Source organism: Telopea speciosissima, chromosome 3 (genome assembly GCF_018873765.1).
Source record: "Telopea speciosissima isolate NSW1024214 ecotype Mountain lineage chromosome 3, Tspe_v1, whole genome shotgun sequence".
Taxonomy (NCBI): Eukaryota; Viridiplantae; Streptophyta; class Magnoliopsida; order Proteales; family Proteaceae; genus Telopea; species Telopea speciosissima.
The window spans coordinates 17,742,473-17,762,625 of NC_057918.1; the positions used below are offsets into that span (position 1 = coordinate 17,742,473).

At 40.2% G+C, this 20,153-nt stretch overlaps 1 protein-coding gene across 1 annotated transcript in view; it reads right to left on the minus strand.

Moving 5' to 3' along the window:
* Window positions 1-394: 394 nt before the first annotated feature.
* Window positions 395-20,153, minus strand: part of LOC122654506 (nuclear pore complex protein NUP155-like) — a 29,096-nt gene continuing 9,337 nt past the window's right edge. The window contains exons 2-13 of the mRNA XM_043848629.1: window positions 19,169-19,338; window positions 18,131-18,257; window positions 17,622-17,884; window positions 15,849-17,505; window positions 15,541-15,753; window positions 15,100-15,347; window positions 14,584-14,998; window positions 14,175-14,380; window positions 13,652-14,009; window positions 12,559-12,777; window positions 12,053-12,381; window positions 395-620 (exon numbers count right to left, since the gene is read on the minus strand). Of these exons, the coding sequence (XP_043704564.1) occupies window positions 503-620; window positions 12,053-12,381; window positions 12,559-12,777; window positions 13,652-14,009; window positions 14,175-14,380; window positions 14,584-14,998; window positions 15,100-15,347; window positions 15,541-15,753; window positions 15,849-17,505; window positions 17,622-17,884; window positions 18,131-18,257; window positions 19,169-19,338 (4,323 nt within the window). The 3' untranslated portion in view covers window positions 395-502. The remainder of the gene's footprint in view (window positions 621-12,052; window positions 12,382-12,558; window positions 12,778-13,651; window positions 14,010-14,174; window positions 14,381-14,583; window positions 14,999-15,099; window positions 15,348-15,540; window positions 15,754-15,848; window positions 17,506-17,621; window positions 17,885-18,130; window positions 18,258-19,168; window positions 19,339-20,153) is intronic.

Genomic DNA, 20,153 nt, shown 5'->3' on the forward strand with positions numbered 1-20,153 from the left:
TCATTTCTGTTATTCCCTGCTGCTGTTATAGTGGGCATTAAAATGGTAACCTGTATATGAGATTTTTTCTATTATGTTCTTCAGGAAGAGTGGATGTTATACAATCATTTGCTCCCACCTCAACACAGGAGACATATCTCTGCCATGTTTACTCAGGTAGGCACAGGAGCGAGTTTCTATTTTATCTGTTGATTCAACATTTCAGCACATCAAAAAGAAAATTCCTTCTATCATGGAAATTTTGAAACATTCTGACTGCAACTACACATCCTAGCAAATCTGTCTTTTCTTTTCTATTTGCCCTCATGCTTCGCCTGATAAGATTTAAGATTCCCTTGCACAGTTTTTACAACTCTTCAAATAGAATGTGCCACCCAAAAAACAAACAAAAAACTCATCAAAATAGAGTGTAGTTCAATCAACTAAACTAATACAAAAACTGCAACTTATTAAATTTATGTTACATGGAAATTTTTGATACATTATACATGAAAAAAAAAAATCAGAACCGCTCAAAAGAAAAGGGACTCAGCAGTGACTCTTCAAGTTCTCGGAAACCTCGGTAAACAGCCTCTGTCTGGCTCTGTGGAAGAGCTAAACGACGCACTTCAGTCATATACCTGCCATTGCAAATTCAATAGGAAAGAGAGTTCAATATCTTTAATGACAAAATTCAGAACAGATAAAATGATGCCAACCAATGCAATAGTCAATCTCAAGTTCTATTAATTTTGACTAAAGGAAATCAAGCATATCACTTTCCCATAAACTAATGGCTAACCTAGAAAATTTTCCTTTCTTGCTTACACAACAATGTAAACATTCTCTCCTCGCCCCCAAAAAAAAAATGTAAACATTCTCATTAACTAAGCATTCTTTTCAATTCTTGCCACATTTTTCTTCCATTATTAACACTCTAGGTATGGCAGCAATAAGACTTATGCAAGGAATTTGTAAGGTGAATTGTTACATGCATATCTGGTGATTGTCAAAAGGAAATGGAATTCGAATTCAAAGATATGGCAAGTTCTATTTTGCTGGACCCAAATGCCTGTCCTGTAACATTACAGAGGCATCAAGCAAGTTATCCGTAACACTTGTGCAAAGAAATGAACCTTGCAAGTTATTTCTTGTTTCCATCGGGGAAAGAGAAGCAATATCAACAGCTACCAGTGCACTTTTATATAAGCCAAATAGCCATGAACTTTGGTTGATGTTTTATTGGAGATTTCTAGGTTTGGAATGCAGGAACCTCCTGATAGGGAATGGCTTCAACCAGACCTGGCTGGATTGACTCGATATTATGTGATGTTGATTAGACTCTTTAGTGTGCTTTTGCTAGGATAGATATCAAGGAGTCCCTAGCAAGGTTTTAAAATGGGGAATTGGTGATGGATTCAGTCTGTGATGATTCCAATCCGGATTGGATTGGGATCGGCCAGATTCGGTCCTCAGATCCAAAAACAGGTAATTTCTAGGGGTTTTGGGTGTGAATAGGCCGTATCGGATCAGCCGGAATTGGGATTGGTCAGAGCCAATTCCGATACGAATCAGCCGATTCCCGATTCTTAAAACCTAGTTCCCTATGCAATAAGGCAGTTCTAGAATGCCTAGTGTGACGGGTCACCATATGTTCAAGGCTCTACCCAGACAGCTATTAGGGGGTAAGGAAAGGAAAATATGAGGCAACGGGAGAACAAGAAATTAAAAAAAAAAAAAAAATGGGAAGAAGAAACAGTAGCAACTGCCACTACTGCTGGAAAGGTTGCAGCGGCAGTATGTACCTGGAATTCATGCTGCACCAACACCTCTTCCACCGTCAACATCAAAGAGGAAGAAGAAGAGTAAATGGGTTTCATTTGTTAAATTATAACTTTAAAGATATTTTGAATTTTATAAATTGCTTCCATTTTTTATTTTTATACATTGCCTCCTTTCACTAGTAAAAGAAATAAAATTTTCATTTTACATAAAAAAATCCCCTCAAATTTTTATTTTAAATAAGAGAATTATCATATTTTACATCTAAACCTCCCTTGGTATATGCACGCTTTACGTGCCCATCTTGGCACCAAGTTGAACAACTATATCTGCTAGTTAACAATGACAACTATTAAAAAAATATTAAAAAAAAACTACCAGTGCTTGATTCAGTCAAACAAATTTCTCAGTTGCATGGTAACCTTGAATGGGTGGCATATGAAGATAACTAATGTAAACAGAACATACATCCAATGGACTGTTAATTTGTAAGCTGCTATAGAACAGTACATGTCCAGGAAACCACACCAACTGAATGTATCTAACTTTTCAATTGGGAGGTAAAGCTGGAACTTGTGGGGTTCCCACCAAAACTTAGGATTCAAATTTACCAGAATTCATATACAGTAAACTTCATCCTCATGGATAACCCATACACCTAAAATTTTTTTTTGGGGGGGGGGGGGGGTGGGGGGATTTACTTGGGATAGAATGCTTGCCCAAGATCGAAAAATCTCACACACTAAGAACCATCTCCCAACAAGTGTCTAAGACTGCAGTTTGGTAGGGGTGAGCATTTGGGAGGGCTCACCCAAGCCCATAACACAGTGCTAATCTCAAACCAGTGCGATCCAGTGGGAGATCAGCTTGCAGCATGATCGCAGGTTAAGTACAAAACCAGATTTGATAGAAAACCACATAACTCAATTAACACAACTAATTCTGGTTGATTGGTCTGCTAAGGAGGAGGAACAGTGTCAAAATTCCAGATCACGTAAACCTAATTGGTTACTTCCAATTACGTAAATCAATGGTTCAAACCAAGAGATTGGATCTAGCCATAAGAAAAATGCTTGGTATAAATAGGTTTGAAAAAGTATCTTAGAGTGTCTAGGGTCGAGTTTTTTATTATTCTCAAAGGAGAAGATTATTCTTTTAACCAAACATATGGGGATCCAATCACGATCTTATAACAAGAACAAGAGATAATAACTCTGTATCTTGCTTGTGTTTAATGCTTCCCGATTCTACCAGAAATCATATAGGAACTTGTTGAGTTTATTTATTGCCCCTACCCATTAGTAAATATTTCATAATAACCTCATTAGACCGTACATCTCTGTTGGTATATCCAGATAATAGGTAGGAGCATAAACTGAAACATTCTGGAGCTACAAAGATAGTTATTAAATCGTTAGCACCACATAAAAACATTCTGTGGTTTGAACTATTGATTTATGTAATTGGAAGTAACCGATTCGGTTTACGACGAAATCTAAAAATCGATCACTGATCCAATTTGAGTACCTCTACAAGATAGACCTCAACAGAAAAAATCTGACGGTTGGATTGTATGGTGTTGAAAAAGTAGACTTGAATTACGAAACCAAAACTCCATGCAAAACAATAACTTTGATTACAGGTATTTTGGGTGTTTGAAATAGAATTGAATGGGGATTTGATTTAATGAAATAATAGCTAACAGAAAATCAGAAAACAGATCCAGATGATAGGAGATTTTGAACTAGAAACACTCTAGGACTCTTAGAAAATGAGAGGATTTTTAGGGTAATTGATAATGAGTTGAAACTAAAATAGAGAAGAAAAGAAATTAGGAAAAGATACAACACTTGTTCAACCAGGTTAGCATCACTACCAGTACCCCAACCTTGGAATCACCACCAGGGATCCTACTGAATCACCGAAACAAGGAGCATTCTAAATCACCACAAAACCAAAGGCAAACCCAAACTTTCATTCACTAAATTTGTGTCTACGGCTGCAGCCCTTTACAATAAAGGACTCAAAAACAGGACCCTAAGCGTAAAACTCCTCCAGCCAATAGCTTAACTTGGAAGTGGTCTTAACTGACTATGATCCTATAAAATAATGAAGAAAACAACTTGAAACAAGGATGGACTCCTAGAGACCTAACCAGCCCAATTAAACACTTGTATAACAATAAAATATAAAGGAATAATACTATAACTAGACCCCACAACTTAAGTAATTAACAAATCCTATACCCAAAGGCCCAACACAAATGAAACCCAACCCAAAGCTTATTTCCACATAAAATAAGCTCACTTCTATGTTTTATTTACACCAATCCTCCCCGGCTTGAAAAAAACTCATCCACGAGTTTTGATGCAACGCTGAATTAGATCCGCACAAATGCACAAACATCCTTCAATCTGTGAAGTTGAGTTTTGACTTCCCTCACACCATAAGGAAATTAGCAACCCTCTGCATGCCTTCTATTGCTCTGATACTAATTAATAGAGTGCTAATCTCGAATCAGTACCAGTTCGCAACAGGATAGGAGGTATAGGGACAAAACCAGATAACTCCATTGATAATCTCGAACCAGTACCAGTTCGCAACAGGATAGGAGGTATAGGGACAAAACCAGATAACTCCATTAAAACAGCTCAGGTATACATGAAATTCTGGTTGATTGTTCTACTAAAGAGAGGGGAATAGAATATCAAATTTTCATATCAATCTGATGGTTGGATCCTAGGATATTGAAGTTGACTTGAATTAGAAAACCAAAACCCATAAAACATAGTAGCTTCGATGGCAGGTCTTTTGAATGCTTAGAATAGAATCGAATGGGGATGATTTAATGAAATAACAGCTAACAGAAATCAGAAAACAGATCCAGATAATAAGAAATTTTGAAGAAGTAAAAACAAACTAGGACTCTTGGAAAATGGTAGGAGTTTTAGGGTTTTGGATAATGAACTGAAACTAAAATAATAATAAAAAAAAAAGAAATAGAAGAAAGGATAAAAAAAAATTTATAATCAGGAATCACACCACCTGATCTGTAGGGCTGGCAGCACCACCAGTATCCCAACCTTGGAATCACCACCACAGATCCTACTGAATCACCACAGAACCAAAGGCAAAGCCAATCTTGTTACAGAACACAAATCAATAACCAGTCAAACAAGACTGGAAGTAAGAGAGCAAGGAGAAGAGGTAGCAAAAGAAGAAGAAGGTGGGAGGAATACTGACTCACAATAGACACAGGAAACCTAGTCTAAACAGGAAACTTACTTAGAATATACAGTTGGAACTTAAAGATGGATCGAATCTAGTAAGAGAGATGAGATTTACAGCAAGAAGAAGAAGAAGGAGGGAAGAGAAGAGAAGAGGATGGGAGAATCGATTGTGTGTTGAGTTATTCTCAACACACATATTACTTCATTAATAATCTCTTCCAAATTACACAGGCCTCCCTACGGAGGTACAGGAAAATAAAATAAGAACAAGAAAAATACAACTTGGTTATATCTTATAAGATGACAATGACAGAACTACCCCTACACAAGATATTCTAACAGCTCCAACACTCCCTCTCAAGCTGGAGAATAAATGTCATACATTCCCAGCTTGCACAATAGGATACTAAATAGACTAGGAGTGAGACCCTTGGTGAAGATATCTGCTACTTGATCATCTGTCTTCACAAAGGGAGTACAAATGCACCCAGAATCCAGCTTCTCTTTGATGAAGTGACGATCAACCTCAATATGCTTGGTTCGATCATGTTGAACTGGATTATGGGCAATGCTTATGGCAGCTTTGTTGTCACAATAAAGTCTCATTGGCCCTTCAGTTTCAAAGCTCAAGTTTTGAAGAAGCCTTTTCAGCCATATAAGCTCACATACTCCATGGGCCATGGCCCTAAACTCGGCCTCTGCACTGGATCTAGCTACAACTGGTTGTTTCTTGCTCCTCCAGGTAACTAGATTACCACCCACAAAGGTACAGTACCCAAAAGTAGATCTCTTATCAGAAACTAAACCAGCCCAATCAGCATCTGTGTAGCCTTCAATCTACAAATGGTCATGCCTGGCAAATAGAAGACCTTTTCCTGGACAGGATTTCAAGTATCTAATGATGCGATATAGGGCATCCAGATGTCCACTTCTGGGAGCATGCATGAACTGACTCACCACTCCAACTGCATAAGAGATGTCTGGTCGAGTCAAGGAGAGATAGATTAGTTTCCCAACTAACCTTTGGTACTTGCTTGCATCTATAAGAGAAGAACCACATTCATCACCAAGTTTATGATTCGGATCAACGGGGGAAGTAGCTGGTTTGCACCCCATCATCCCTGTCTCTTTCAAAAGATCCAAGACAAATTTCCTTTGGCAAATGTTGATCCCCTTCCTTGATCTAGATACTTCAATACCCAAGAAGTATTTCAAGAATCCAAGGTCTTTGATCTCAAACTGTCTAGCTAGATAAGACTTCAATCTGTTTATCTCAGCAACATCATTCCCAGTCACCACAATGTCATCAACATAGACAATGACAGTTGTAACTGTACCATTACCTCTCCTGATAAACAAGGTGTGGTCAGCTTGACTCTGATAATACCCATGCTTCAGGATGGCTTGTCTAAATCTCTCAAACCAGGCCTTGGGAGACTGCTTGAGGTCATAGAGAGCCTTCTTCAAGAGACACACTTTCCCTTCAGCTGAGGGACACTTAAAACCAGGTGGAGGCTGCATGTACACTTCCTCTGCTAAATCTCCATGAAGAAATGCATTCTTCACATCTAATTGGTACATTGGCCAATCTTTATTGGTTGCCACCGAAAGAAGAACCCTGATTGAGTTATGCTTGGCTACGGGGGCAAAAGTCTCCTGGTAGTCAATGCCATACACCTGACTATAACCTTTTGCAACCAGCCTAGCTTTGTACCTCTCCACTGTACCATCGGATCTATACTTGACTGTATAAACCCATCTGCATCCAACTGGAGTTCTCCCCCTGGGAAGATCAACTAGTGTCCAAGTATTGTTCTTCTCTAGAGCTATCATTTCCTCAGTCATTGCTTGCATCCATTTTGGATCAGATAAGGCCTCTGTGACATTTTTGGGAATAGAAGAAGACTCAAGGGCAGTGGGAAAAGCAATACCTGTAGGAGAAATGGAGTCATAGGAAACAAATTGGGCTATGGGGTTAGTACAAGCTCTCTTCCCCTTTCTCCTAGCAATGGGAAGATCTAATTCAGAAGGAGAGGAATTACCTGACTGAGGAGGATGAGACTGAGGATGTGGATCCAAAAAGGGGTTTCGGCAGGGTTGCTTATACCATGGTTGCTTCCCTTTTCCCTTCAACAAGCATTCACCTCTTGTGAATACACCATCTTCTTTGAATCTTATTCCCTTGTATTCTTTTTTTCTGCTAGCATCACCACCACTACTAGCATCAATATCAACAACACCATCAGCATCAGCATCATCAACAACATCCACTTCTTTGTACTTTCCAATATCAAATAGGAATGGGGAAGTGGAGGTAGGCAAGGGAGATAGAAAGGGAATGACATCAGCATTCTGTTCCCTGCTAGTACTCTCCCCCTGAACAAAATGTTGAGGGGAAGAAAAATAAGGGATAGACTCAAAGAAGGTGACATCTTTGGAGAGAAGTCGCCTTCGGGAAGGAGGATGGTAGCACTTATACCCTTTGGTTGAATCAGAGTAGCCTAAGAAGATGCACTTGAGAGCTTTGGGGTCAAGCTTGGTACGGGCTGATTTGTGACATGAACATAACAAACATAACCAAAGAATCTCGGAGGCAAGGAGAGAGCTGAGGATTGAGGAGAAAGAAGAGCCAAGGGAGAATTGGAGCCAAGGAGTGAAGTTGGCATCCGGTTAATAAGAAATGCAGCGGTAAGAAGTGCATTAGACCAGAAGGTCTTAGGCACATGCATACCAAAGAGAAGACCCCTGGTGATTTCCAACAAATGGCGATTTTTTCACTCAGCTACCCCATTTTGTTGTGGGGTGTCAACACAAGCCAGTTGATGGAGGATGCCATTATCAGTAAAGAACTGTTGGAGCCCCCCATACATGTACTCACCCCCCTTATCAGACCTAACAATTTGAATGCGGGTACCAAACTGAGTACTAATAAGTTGATGAAAATCCTTAAAAGCATCACAAACATCACTCTTTTGTTTCAATAAAACAGTCCAAGTAGACCGAGAATAGTCATCCACAAATGAAACAAAGTAACGAAATCCAGATAAAGTAGTAGGAGAAGGCTCCCAAACATCAGTATGAACAAGGGAAAAAGGTGCAGTAGATCTATTATCACGATAAGGATAAGATGTGCGACAATGTTTAGCAAAAATACAAGATTCACTCTGAAAAACATAAGATGAAGGGAAAGAAGTAAACAAGTGGGGTAACTATCTCCTCATAACAACAAAAGAGGGATGACCCAAACGTTTATGCCAAAGCATTATAGACTCCAAAGTACTACGGTCACTCCGACCACAAACATAAGCTGCAGCAGTAGATTGGGCAGGTAACTGTGGTTCAAGAAGATAGAGTCCTCCTTTCTCAGTCCCACTGCCAATAACCCTCTTTGTCTCCAAATCCTGAAAGACACAATAGGAAAGAAAGAAAGTGACACAACAATGTAAGGATTTGGTTAGGTGACTCACTGATAATAGGTTACTAGCAAAATCAGGAACATGAAGGACAGCCTCAAGGGAAATAGAAGGAGTAACTCGCACATTACCCTTACCAGAGATAGAAGAAAGGGAACCATCAGCAACCCTTACCTTGTCCCGGCCAGAGCAAATGGAGTAGGAATCATAGTATTGTGACATAGCAGTCATGTGATCAGAGGCTCCAGAGTCAATAATCCAAGTGGGTGCAGTAGGAGGGGCAGATGAGACCTGCAGAGCTGAGGCAGAAGTAATAGATGCTCCAAAAGTAGAACCAGTAGCATACGCTCCAAGGTAAGACATCAGCCGACAGAGGGCTGCAATATCATCCTGTGAGAGGGAATCAGGAGCCGGCTGGGGTCCAGGTGGCTCAGACTCAGATGTCACGGAGTGAGCTTTAGCTCCCCCTCGCTTTCCTCCACGGGCACTAGATGAACTACCACGCATACCAGGGGGCTGTCCATGAAGATCGCAACACCTGTCCTTGGTGTGTCCAAGTTTGCCACAATGATCACATTTGTATCTCTCACGGTGATCTCCACGAGGTAGCCCTTGGCCTTTCCCCCCACTTTTCCAGTCTCTGTGGGAACTGGAAACAAGATCGGATCTCTCTGTTGATGGTGCAATATCCATAGTGGTTCTCCTGGTTTCCTCACTTTGTAAGTAGCTGCACACTTCATCCAGAGATGGAAAGGGATATCTTCATACAATTTGCAAGCGAAGAGGCTCATACTCTGGGTTAAGACCTCCAAGCAAAATAAGGATCCTTTCCTTTTCTTGACTCCTGTAGACCTTTGCCTGATCATCAGAGTTGGACAACTGGAGGTTGTTATAGTGATCATATTCCTCCCACAAGTTAATAACAGAGTTGTAGTACTCAGATATACTCCTATCACCCTGTTTCATATGGATGATCTTCTAGAGAATTTGATACACCTTTGTTGCATCTCCAACTCTGTCAAAAACTTTGGAGACACTATCCCAAATATCTTTTGCAGTCTCCTTACTCATAAATCTCCTACCTATCTCAGGTTTTATGGATAATATCAACCAAGTCATGACAGTGGAGTTCTTAGTCTCCCACTTGAGATAGCCTGGATCAGTTGTAGCAGTTGTGATAGACCCAGTAATGTAGCCCAACTTTCCCCTACTGCGTAGGGACAACTTCACAGACCGAGACCAATCCAAGTAGTTGGTATTGTCCAACTTCACAATAGAGATTTGGGTGTTGGGGTTATCAAAGGAAGCCATGGTTGGGAATCCACTACTTAGGCTGCCAGCTGTAGTTGATCCACTGACCTCAGAATCTTGTCCAGACACAGTAGACATAATGGGCAGACACTTCAACAAACAATAGTGGACTGCTCAAATGGGGAGTACCCTCAGCCCAAACAAAGTAGGCAGACCAGCAAACAAGTCCCCAAACAGCCAAATCAACCAAATAGAGAACCAATACCAAAAAACAGCAAGTGTATAGGGAGTAAAGGCTTGGATAGCATCAACCAAACTGCTCTAATACTCAATAACCTTCAGTCCATAGCAACAATAGGGGTAAAAAGAACAAACATCTCCATTCATATACACCAACACACATCTAATGTACTAAGCTTAAAATAATAAAAAAAACCAGAGACAAAAAACAGAGCTGGCGGTACCTTGAGAGTGTCACAGTTTGGAGCTATGCTCCTCAAACAGGTTCTTTCTTCAACCGAGTGGTAGGGGGTTTAAAAGAGTACCCCTAGGCGATCCACAAGCAGCAAAACTCTTCCCAAAAGATGAGAAGATGAGGGAGAAATAGGAGAACCACTCCTTCAGCTGGCGAAAAAAAACTGGGTGGCTGTAAGAGCTTCAATCTTCAACAACAGTCACTAAACTCCATCCATGGTGTGTGGGTTTAAAGAATGAACCACCAAATAGTGTAGTATGTGTATCCTTCACATAGTACAGCCTCTAATGGAACCCCTTTGTCCTCTTAGGGTTCCAAAGAGAGGTGAAGAACAAGACAGCAAAGCTTAGTCGACTCTCAAACCAGATTGCTTATTAGCTCTGATACCAAGTTGGAACTTAAAGATGGATCGAATCTAGTAAGAGAGATGAGATTTACAGCAAGAAGAAGGAGGGAAGAGAAGAGGATGGGAGAATCGATTGTGTGTTGAGTTATTCTCAACACACATATTACTTCATTAATAATCTCTTCCAAATTACACAGGCCTCCCTAGGGAGGTAAAGGGAAATAAAATAAGAACAAGAAAAATACAACTTGGTCATGTTTTATAACATGACAATGACAGAACTACCCCTACACAAGATATTCTAACAACTCCAACATATACTACTGACAACTAACTCCTAATAACATAAAAAGAATACAAAGTAAAACAGATATACCACGATAGGGACACTACCCCTATCGTGTTACACCTACAGTACTTTAACAAATCTTTCATTCACTAAATTTGTGTGTAGGGCTGCAGCCCTTTACAAACTTGTATAAAACTAATAAAAGTCTTAAAACAGGACTCAAACGAAGCGTGAAACTCCTCCAGCTAATGGCTTACCTTTGAGGTAGTTAACTAAGTATAAAATAACAAAGAAAACAACTTGAAACAAGGCTGGACTCATTGAGACCTAACCCAGACCAACTAAAAAACTTTAATAACAAGTAAAAATAAAGCAATGAGACTCCAACTAGACCCCACAACTTAAATACGTAATAAATCCCTTATTCATTGATTCATTCCTCCTACCCATGTTTTAGGCCCATTAAAGTGGCCTATTACAGTAAAAACCTATTGGACCAAAGGCCCAACACACATGTAACCCAACTCAAGGCTTATTTCCACTAAAATAAGCTCACTTCTATACTTTATCTTCATCACCTAACTCTGAGGAACAAAAAAAGAGAGCAAGACAAAGAGAGAGTTTGGGCTGAAAACTTATTCATTTTTTCTTTTCTTGAAGTTGGGGAGAGCTTATTAGTAAATATATCCTATACATGCCAATAGTGGTTCTGTTCACAGGTTTGGGCTTTTACTACTTTATTAAAAACGATTGGAATTATTTTTTGCTTTAAGCTGATGTTCATATATGAACGTAAATGAGCCTCTTTTATTGCCACATCCACAACATGTACTATTAAAATTAAGAAGCCAAAAACCCAAGCCCGGATGTGGGTGAAAATAATTTTGATTGGGCTTGGGCTCAAGCTCAACAATCCCAAACCCCAGGTCGCATTAGGCGTGGTCTGGCAAGACTTTCTGTACTTCGGGTTGGGCTTGGGCCCCCCTCTAGCTGCACACCCTGCCCAATGCCCACCCTTAATGCTCAGTCAAGTTCATGATATGAAAAAACAAAAAAGATTAAAAGGGTGGACACACTACCTATATTTTCAATTGACCCAGTCTCCATGAACAACTGTTTGCCACTTCCCACAGCACGTGAAGAAGCAGAATATAATTACTCAACAAAATAAGGAGAAAACTTGTAAGAAGTGGCAAACTTAAAAAACAAAAAACATGGTTATAACCTGGAAAGCAAGCATAAATCTCTACGTCAGAAAATTAAACAAACAAAGAAAAAGCACCATACCTGTTTGCTGCACTAGTGATTTTATCTCGGACTCCTTGATTTATGACAGACGTTTGCTCCAAGGATAATGCTCCACCTAGAATAAGAGAAGCTCCAGTAGCACTGGTTCCCATTCTCTGCCCAAGCACTGACATTGCCCACTCACGAAGGACCACAAGCACAGAACGTAGAAGGCGCAACCTGAGGTTTGGTGATGGCGATATAATTCCATTTGATAGCAATTGGTCATAGGTGTTTAACACAGGTTCAGCAGCACCCTTGCAAGCTGCAAGAAGAGCCCTTACAACATCTTCATCTCCAACAAGTTCAACTCCTGAAACAGATCGCTCCTGCAAAAAAAGACGAGCACTTTATAATAGAAAGCAACTGTTACGAACGAATTCACAAAAAGAAAACACACAAATATCAACATAAGCAGTATAAGAGAAAAATCACAATTTCAGTATTAGCAAATTTAGGGAACAAGAACCACAAGAAGCCACTTCTGTAAATGTTAAACATGATACCAATGCAGCCTTCTCAAGGTGCAGACATAGTGTATCTAGAGGCAAGCCAGCTCCATCTCCAGGATAGACACTTGAACCAACCCTCTTCAAAACAGAACAAGCTTCAGCAATTCCACCCCTCAAAAGAGCTTGATCAATAAGTCTGGCCCAGGTCTCTCTGACAATACTACTATCAGCATCTCCAGAATAATTCGCAAAGTAGAGCATCTCCAAACATATCTGGGAGCAGAATAGCATGTGGAAGAAATTGTCAAACTTTATGTACCATGCCTGAATTCCAACAATTAGATGATTTTACAAGCAAATACGCAATGAACAAGAGATGCTCCAGCAGAAAGATATATAAAAATAGAACTCGAAAAAGGGGGGAGGCTTGACAAAAGCAGTTAGTAGTATGATATCGCAATTCAAAAATGAAAAGAATGGAAAAGAAACAGGATAGAAATTCTAGAAGAGAGAGAGAGAGAGAGAGCATCCTAAGCAAATGAGATTATCGTGGAAATCAAACAACAGGATGATAAAGTGTACATGAGAACACCAACAGAGAAATCAAATGATGTGTTTAGCAATGATTTTATGTGAATCATAGATAAAGTGGATATGAAGGTGGACCTTGGTGCAACAGTAAGGTTCCTCCATTGTGACCAAGTGGTCACGGGTTCAAGTCTCTGGAAATAGCCTCCCCGCGAAGCGGGGGTAAGGCTGCGTACATTATGATCCTCCTTAGACCCCGCAATGACGGGAGCCTCGTGCACTGGGTATGCCTTTTTTTCATAAATAAAGTGGATACCAAAAATTACAAGTACTGCATAAATGGAAGTTGTTTTCTCTTTTCATTTAAATGGTAGGATGCACCTAATGAACCACTAATTTCCACATTACACACTAATCTTCATCAAAGAGAATTAAACAAGAGGCAGCCATAGTCGATAAACCAAGACACCAAGGGGAAACTGCCTCCTCACCACAGGGAAACCCAATCATAGTTGAGCAACTGAGTATTTTATGAAAGACAAACCTAAACAATCTTAATGCTTTGCTTTCACACTGTAAATCAATCAAGAAAATCACTATGACAAAAAAGAAAACTGACCTCCCAAAGCTCAAATGGAACTGCATAGTCATTGTATAATTGAGTGATGCTTTTCAAATCCACTGATAGCTCTTTGGCCTTCTCTTGTGCCGTTTTTGCAATATTGGCATCAGCAACCAGATTTCTATGAGGGGAGGAGTCATCAGGAATGGACTCAGAAGTATCAGATGAAGCTTCTACCCTTGAGGCAATAGCCTCCAGTTCCTCTTTGATCTTGATTTGAAACCGAAGAACAGCAAGCTTTCCTTCAAGCAAATCCAATAACCCATTGTCAAAAGCACCTCGGGCCGAACTTGCTAGAGCATCACTATTGCTTGCATTCTTTGCCTGCAGAACTGCATTACTGAGGTATTGGCGCCTGGTTTGAATGAGATGAGATGTGGTTAGAAAAGTCCACAAGGTTAATCCCAAAAAATTAAACAAAATAAAATAAAATGACAGAGAGAGAAAGAGGAGGAGGGAAGCAAAACAAATCACAAATCAGGACTATAAAAAATAATGGCTATAAATATTTTATTAACACCTTTGCTCCAGTGTAGGAGCATCTACAGCATCAGAGGGGTGTCTTTCTGCAAGTCTCAACAACACATGAGCTGCAAGGACATGCTGCCGCTTTAATACATAGTATCTTGCCAGAAGTTCACAGTACTTGACTTGATTAGCGGCAAGTGGTGACCCCGAGTGACCCATAGGAGAAGCTCCAGATGATATGGCAGAAACAGGCCGAACCTAGAAATGAATGATGATGTGAAAGGCATTAGGAAGTAGAAAATAATGTAGATGCTCAAAAGACTCTGAATTGTTTCAGCCACAAATTGAGGCAAGCAGGCTTCCAAACAAGCGATACAAGTGAAAACAGAAGTCTATGTCAAATAAATACATTTATCTCCAAAAAAATACTGTCTTCAAAGAAAAGCTAAAGCAGCAAGTACCACTTGTATTGACCCACGGGCAGCATTCTGCAAAAAAGGCACCAAATCAGAACCCCCATACTCCAATAGCTCATTCTCAAGGCCCACATCAATCATTGTTCTGTACAAATGCTCATGAAATGCTTTGTCAGGTGACTGGACACCAAGCTGAACAATCTGCCGTATGTATCTGTCCCGAGAGGCTTTATCAAGGACAGGTTGCACGACAGGTCTAATGGGAGAACCAAATTCCCTTTGTGACCCTGCTTGTCCCTTCAAAGAACGTAAAGCATTGGTGATTATCTCGTAGCACTGCTCACGTTGAGCTAGGGCATTTTCTCGAATGCTTGCTTCAATTTGCTCATTGAAAGCATCTCCTGCAGGATCAATCGCCTGTGCCTTTTGCAGTGCTAGATGGACCACAGCTTCATAAAATCTGCAAAAACCAGAAACTAATGGGCTTTGTGTCTTGACAATTAAAATGCAGGGTTAGGGTAAGAAATGAACAGCACAATCTTGGGCTGAGAGTAAGCAGACCTCAAATCTTCAAATCGTTTGCATACAATACTCAAATCCACTGACTCTGGAACTTTAGTTAACAAATTAAAAGCCTCTCTAGCAAGATTCTCCTTCTCTTCAATGTCAGCAGTGGCTGCAGCTCTCTCAAGACACTCAACAGCAAGATAGAATTTATAGTCAGACTCCTTGAAATAGCTTGGACAACCTTCCCGTAATTTCGCACTGATATCATCCACTGTCCCTCGGCCATCAGAACCAGTATAATACTGGAACAACAAATAGTATTTTTCCATAAGCAATAGAACTTGACAATTGAAACACTGTAATCTAGCACACCACTAACAATTAGCTGATAAATACTCGAGTGAATGACCAAGGATTCAAAACAATGCTAAAAAACAGAGCTGGTCCCTACAAGATTAACTTGAGGAATTGGTAATATGGCTTATCACGGATTACCTCCATAAGAGCAGATATAAGCCTTGTAGCAAGCTTATCACCCTCCTCAGAGCAAACCAGCTGATGAAATGTCAATTGAACTAATGCCTGCCGCAGACTGGCATCAAACCCTTGAACCAATCGAGTCACATGATGCTGTGATAAAAGTTGGAGTAAAAATAGCGCTTCACCAGATCTAAGGAGCAACTGCCTAATACATTCCATTGCTCTCACCTGTAATATGACAGATTGAAAAGTTTTAATGGAACTTTGGAAGTGAACAAACATTTATTAGAGAATCAAAAAGCCCAAGAAAGATTTCAATTTACCTCCATGGCAGCAAGTTCTGCAGGACTATATGGAAGGCGCTGCCGTTTAGATGTCCCACCGTCACTTGACTCAATGTTTCGGGAGTAAGCACCAAACAAGTTTCTTACCATGCTCTGGTCACCAAGTCCTAAATTTGAACCAGCTCCATACAGAATAGAACCAGTCACATCTCCCAGACCAGCAACACAACCGTACAGTCCCCTCCTCTGGTTTCTTCTTGACCTTAAAAACTGCTCTAATGAACGAATCTTGCTTTCAAGGATTTGCATCGACCCAATAGAAAGTCTGCAAACAATCACCCCATTCTCAAAACCAGCAGCAGAACTTACACCGCCCTTGACGATCATAACAGGAAGCTCCCACACTGGAAAAAGCAACCTTGATGAGCACAAACAAAGTCCTTCATGAGCACCAGAAAAAATGGGTTCAGCCTCTTGAACAACCTGCCCCATACTGAAGCCTCCAGGGGGTGTTCTTGTGTTTGACAATGCATTACTACCTTCAAGTTGTGGCATTCCAACTAGACGTGGATCTTCAAATGCTTCAGCTGCCTTCTCAGCAACAGCATTGGTTATTAGGTTTTCAGAATGGACTATCTTCGCAGCCAGCATTAAACACATTGCCGCCGCTTCTCCAGCTCCAAAACGGTTAAAGAAATCCTCTAATATTGATCTTGGTGTATTGGACTCTAACAACCTTCGCAGAATGTCAACTGGCCTGTTGAAAACCACTTCCATCATGCCCATGGTACTAAATATGACAACCCTCCTCCTTGGTAAAATATGTTGCATTGCAAGGTCACCTCTAGCCCAAAGTTTCACAGATTGTTTCTCACATGATTCTCCAAAACCTTCAAATCCAAAGGATTCTGAATCTAAATACAGAGACTGCAAAATAGCTGCTGTTTCTGGAAGAGGGAAAACATCAGCCACAAATAGCATGTGGCCCTCTACTGGTAGAGAAGATACGGATTCCCTTAAAGCCCGAGAGCTCCTTGAACTTGTTCCAAAACTGCCTGAGAGAGACGACTGTGTGCTTGAATCCCTGTTCACAATGAGAAGAGAGGACATGGATGGGGGAGATGAATCAGAAAGGACAAGAGTGCCTGCAGAATAGTATGCCGCTTCTACCTTCAGTGACAAATCCTCAGCCTGTGATCTACTAGCAAGAGACAGGGCTCCAAAGGTAAGCCCACCACTGACCCCTAAAGGAGGTGATGGCCTGGTTGTTACAACCTTTAAACAACATGGCTTCTGACGAGCAGTATTTAGTCCACCCAAACCTCCGACATTGTTCCCACTAGAAGGAATGGTGGAAAGGTACATCCTCTTACCATCTGATAAAATAGCAACAAGGTGTAACCACTTTGATTCCATGGTTGATAAAGGTGCAATGCCAACTATTGATGGTTTTGCTGCCCGGTTAACTGCTCTAGATCCAGCAGACTGTCTACCCCCATAAGATGTATCCTTCTGATTGATCAAATTCCTTTCTTCTGCAACTTTCTTAAGTGGACCAATACCATCTTCCCCCAGATCAAACACCTGAAGTTTCATCTCCTCTGTTCTTGCATAAAGAATGTGTCTCTCATTATCCACAACCATTTCGACAATGGGGTCAATAGCTCCAAACTTGAACACATTTGGCACAACCCACCTGTACACCAGCACAGCCTGTCTAAGCTTAAAAGAACATAAAAGCAAGTCTAACTTCAACTATCATATATACTCAGATAGATACTGGCCAATCAATGAACCAGTAGCACCAAATACCTTGAAATAACACTTCCTAAACCTGCAGTAAGGCAAACTTTACGACAACGCTTGTGCCAGCCTGAACCAGTCGTATACTGCATCTCGTAAATGTGACCATCACGGCCAGCCAGGAAAATCTTTCCATTATCTGTACATGTGATACATGTCATTGTGACACCATCAGATGGTACTGCATATTCTGGCAAGGGCTGTAGTGAAACCTCAGCATATGGATCTGTTCCATCTTGCCTAGCAGTGCAGCATACTCCTACAAGAACCAACTGATTGCAATAAAGAGGTTCGTCAGCAACCATTAGCATCATTACAGAAGGAACTAGAAAGATTTAGAATAAAAAAGAAGACAACAAACAGGAATTCCAAATCTTAGAGATTATTCCCAAGCTATTGTTGACAGAAAAACTAAAACCATGAACAAGAAAGAGAACAAGTCAAAATAATAGCCATAGAAGGATTTGGAGACTTAAAAACAAGTAAATTTTTTTCTCTTGAGAGGGGTGTTAACCTACCTCAACAGGAGTTGCGAGGACTAAGAGATGCTGAAGGGCTTCAATAAAGATGCCAGGCTTAGATTTGGCCAGGCCAACAGCACAGATAGCTTGTTCCTCGCCGCTATATTCAGGGCACTGACCATCCCTAGATGAAAAAGAAACAATACGGGTGTAAAAAAGAGAACAAAGTAAAAGAGATGTTAACACAAACAGTAGCATGCACATAAAACTAGAAGCCATTGCACAATTTCAAGCATGAGCATTCAAAGCATAAGATCTTTGACTAGCTACGGTTTGGAGTTGCCCAGACCTCAAAATGGAGGGAAACATTGGAAACCAGTATGACAAACTACTTTCTAAAAATCTGTATGATGCAGGAAGTATCTTCATATTTCCTTTACGGTCATTACAGGCATTTTGTGAGTATCAGTTGCAACTGCATGTTGACTATGGCATGAGAATATAGAGGGGGGTGTGCAACTGAAATATAATTCAGAATTATAAAATAATAAGATTTTCAAAAACAATATGGGACTTATGCTATAGAAACAAAGCAGAAGGTCAGAATAACTAAACTAGTCTAGAGTAATAACAGGAATGGCCTTCAAGTAGAAGGACTAAATCTTCATGAAACATATAATAAGTAAAAGATTGATTGTGTAATGCAGCAATACGCATCAGGTATAATGCTTCAAACCCTCCAAGTTCTAGCCCCTAGGTCATAGGAAAAGGGACCACTATGTTTAGAATGAGCAACCTAGCAGGAAAGTTGAACCGATTTTCTTTCCCAGAAATTAAGCTGTCATCTTTAACAATATGAAACCTTTCCTTGATCCTGTTTCCAACCTTATTTTCAAGGTCAGAGGTCCATTGCACATGCAAAACGTTGTTGACCAAGAACTACCCTTTGTCCATGTAGAAGCTGGGCACTACCAGTATACCTTATTGGGGATTTTTGAACAATTGAATAATACCCAACACTTATTTAATGAATTACATCCCTATAGTTTTCATTCTTGATGGGACAGAAAATCCCTAAAAAATAAAACTTCTCACCATTTATCAAAACGCCAAAGAAATAAAGAGTTATCTACCGACGCCCATGCTCGGCGTATCTCCGGAAATATTCCACATAATGCTGTTCCCTCCCCACTGGCTGCATTGTATCTTTCAATCAGTACAGGAGGCAACTCCAAAGTATCCGCCACTTCAACCAAAGGAGGCCACTACAATGTAATGAACACCAATAAAATGTGAGAAACAGCTTCTACTTCCAACCATCATAGAGATCTACATTCTACAAAGACATAATCACTGATTAAATATAAAATGAAAGGGACAATCACACAAGCATCAGGGAAAAAAAAACATAATAGTAGTACAGCTAAATAGCCGATAACAAGAACGATAATTAAGAAAGGATAAAAAGGGGAAATTTTACCACCTGCACATAATGTGACATCAGTCGAAACCACCAGATTAACAGCTAAGTCATTCATTATCAATAGTATAACTGGGTCAATCATCATGTAAACAAAAAGATGGCAAAGTCCACAAACATTGATACATCTTAATTCACTAGATATCCAAGTACCAGGATATCACTAGAACTGCAAAATAGGGAAGATACATCTTAATTCACTAGATCTCCAAGTACCAGATATCACAAGAACTGCAAAATAGGGAAGTAACTTGAGTATAAATCTTCTAGAATGGTATTGCAATTTCACAAATTTTTTTTTATTGGCAACAACATTTAAGAATTTTATCAACAGATAAGAAAAGGAAATACAAGATAATAGAATAGAAGGGAACAACAACAACAACTCAGCCTTATCCCAACTAAATGGGGTCAGCTACATGGATCCTTGTCCTCCAATCAGCTCTATTTGAGGTCATACTTGATACAAGACCTAAGCTATGCCTATCTTTCCTTACCACTTCTCCTAGGATCATTTTAGGTCTGCCCTTGGCTCTTTTCGTTCCTTCAATCTGAATCAAATCAATCCTCCACTGGAGCATCCAAAGGCCTCTGTTGAAC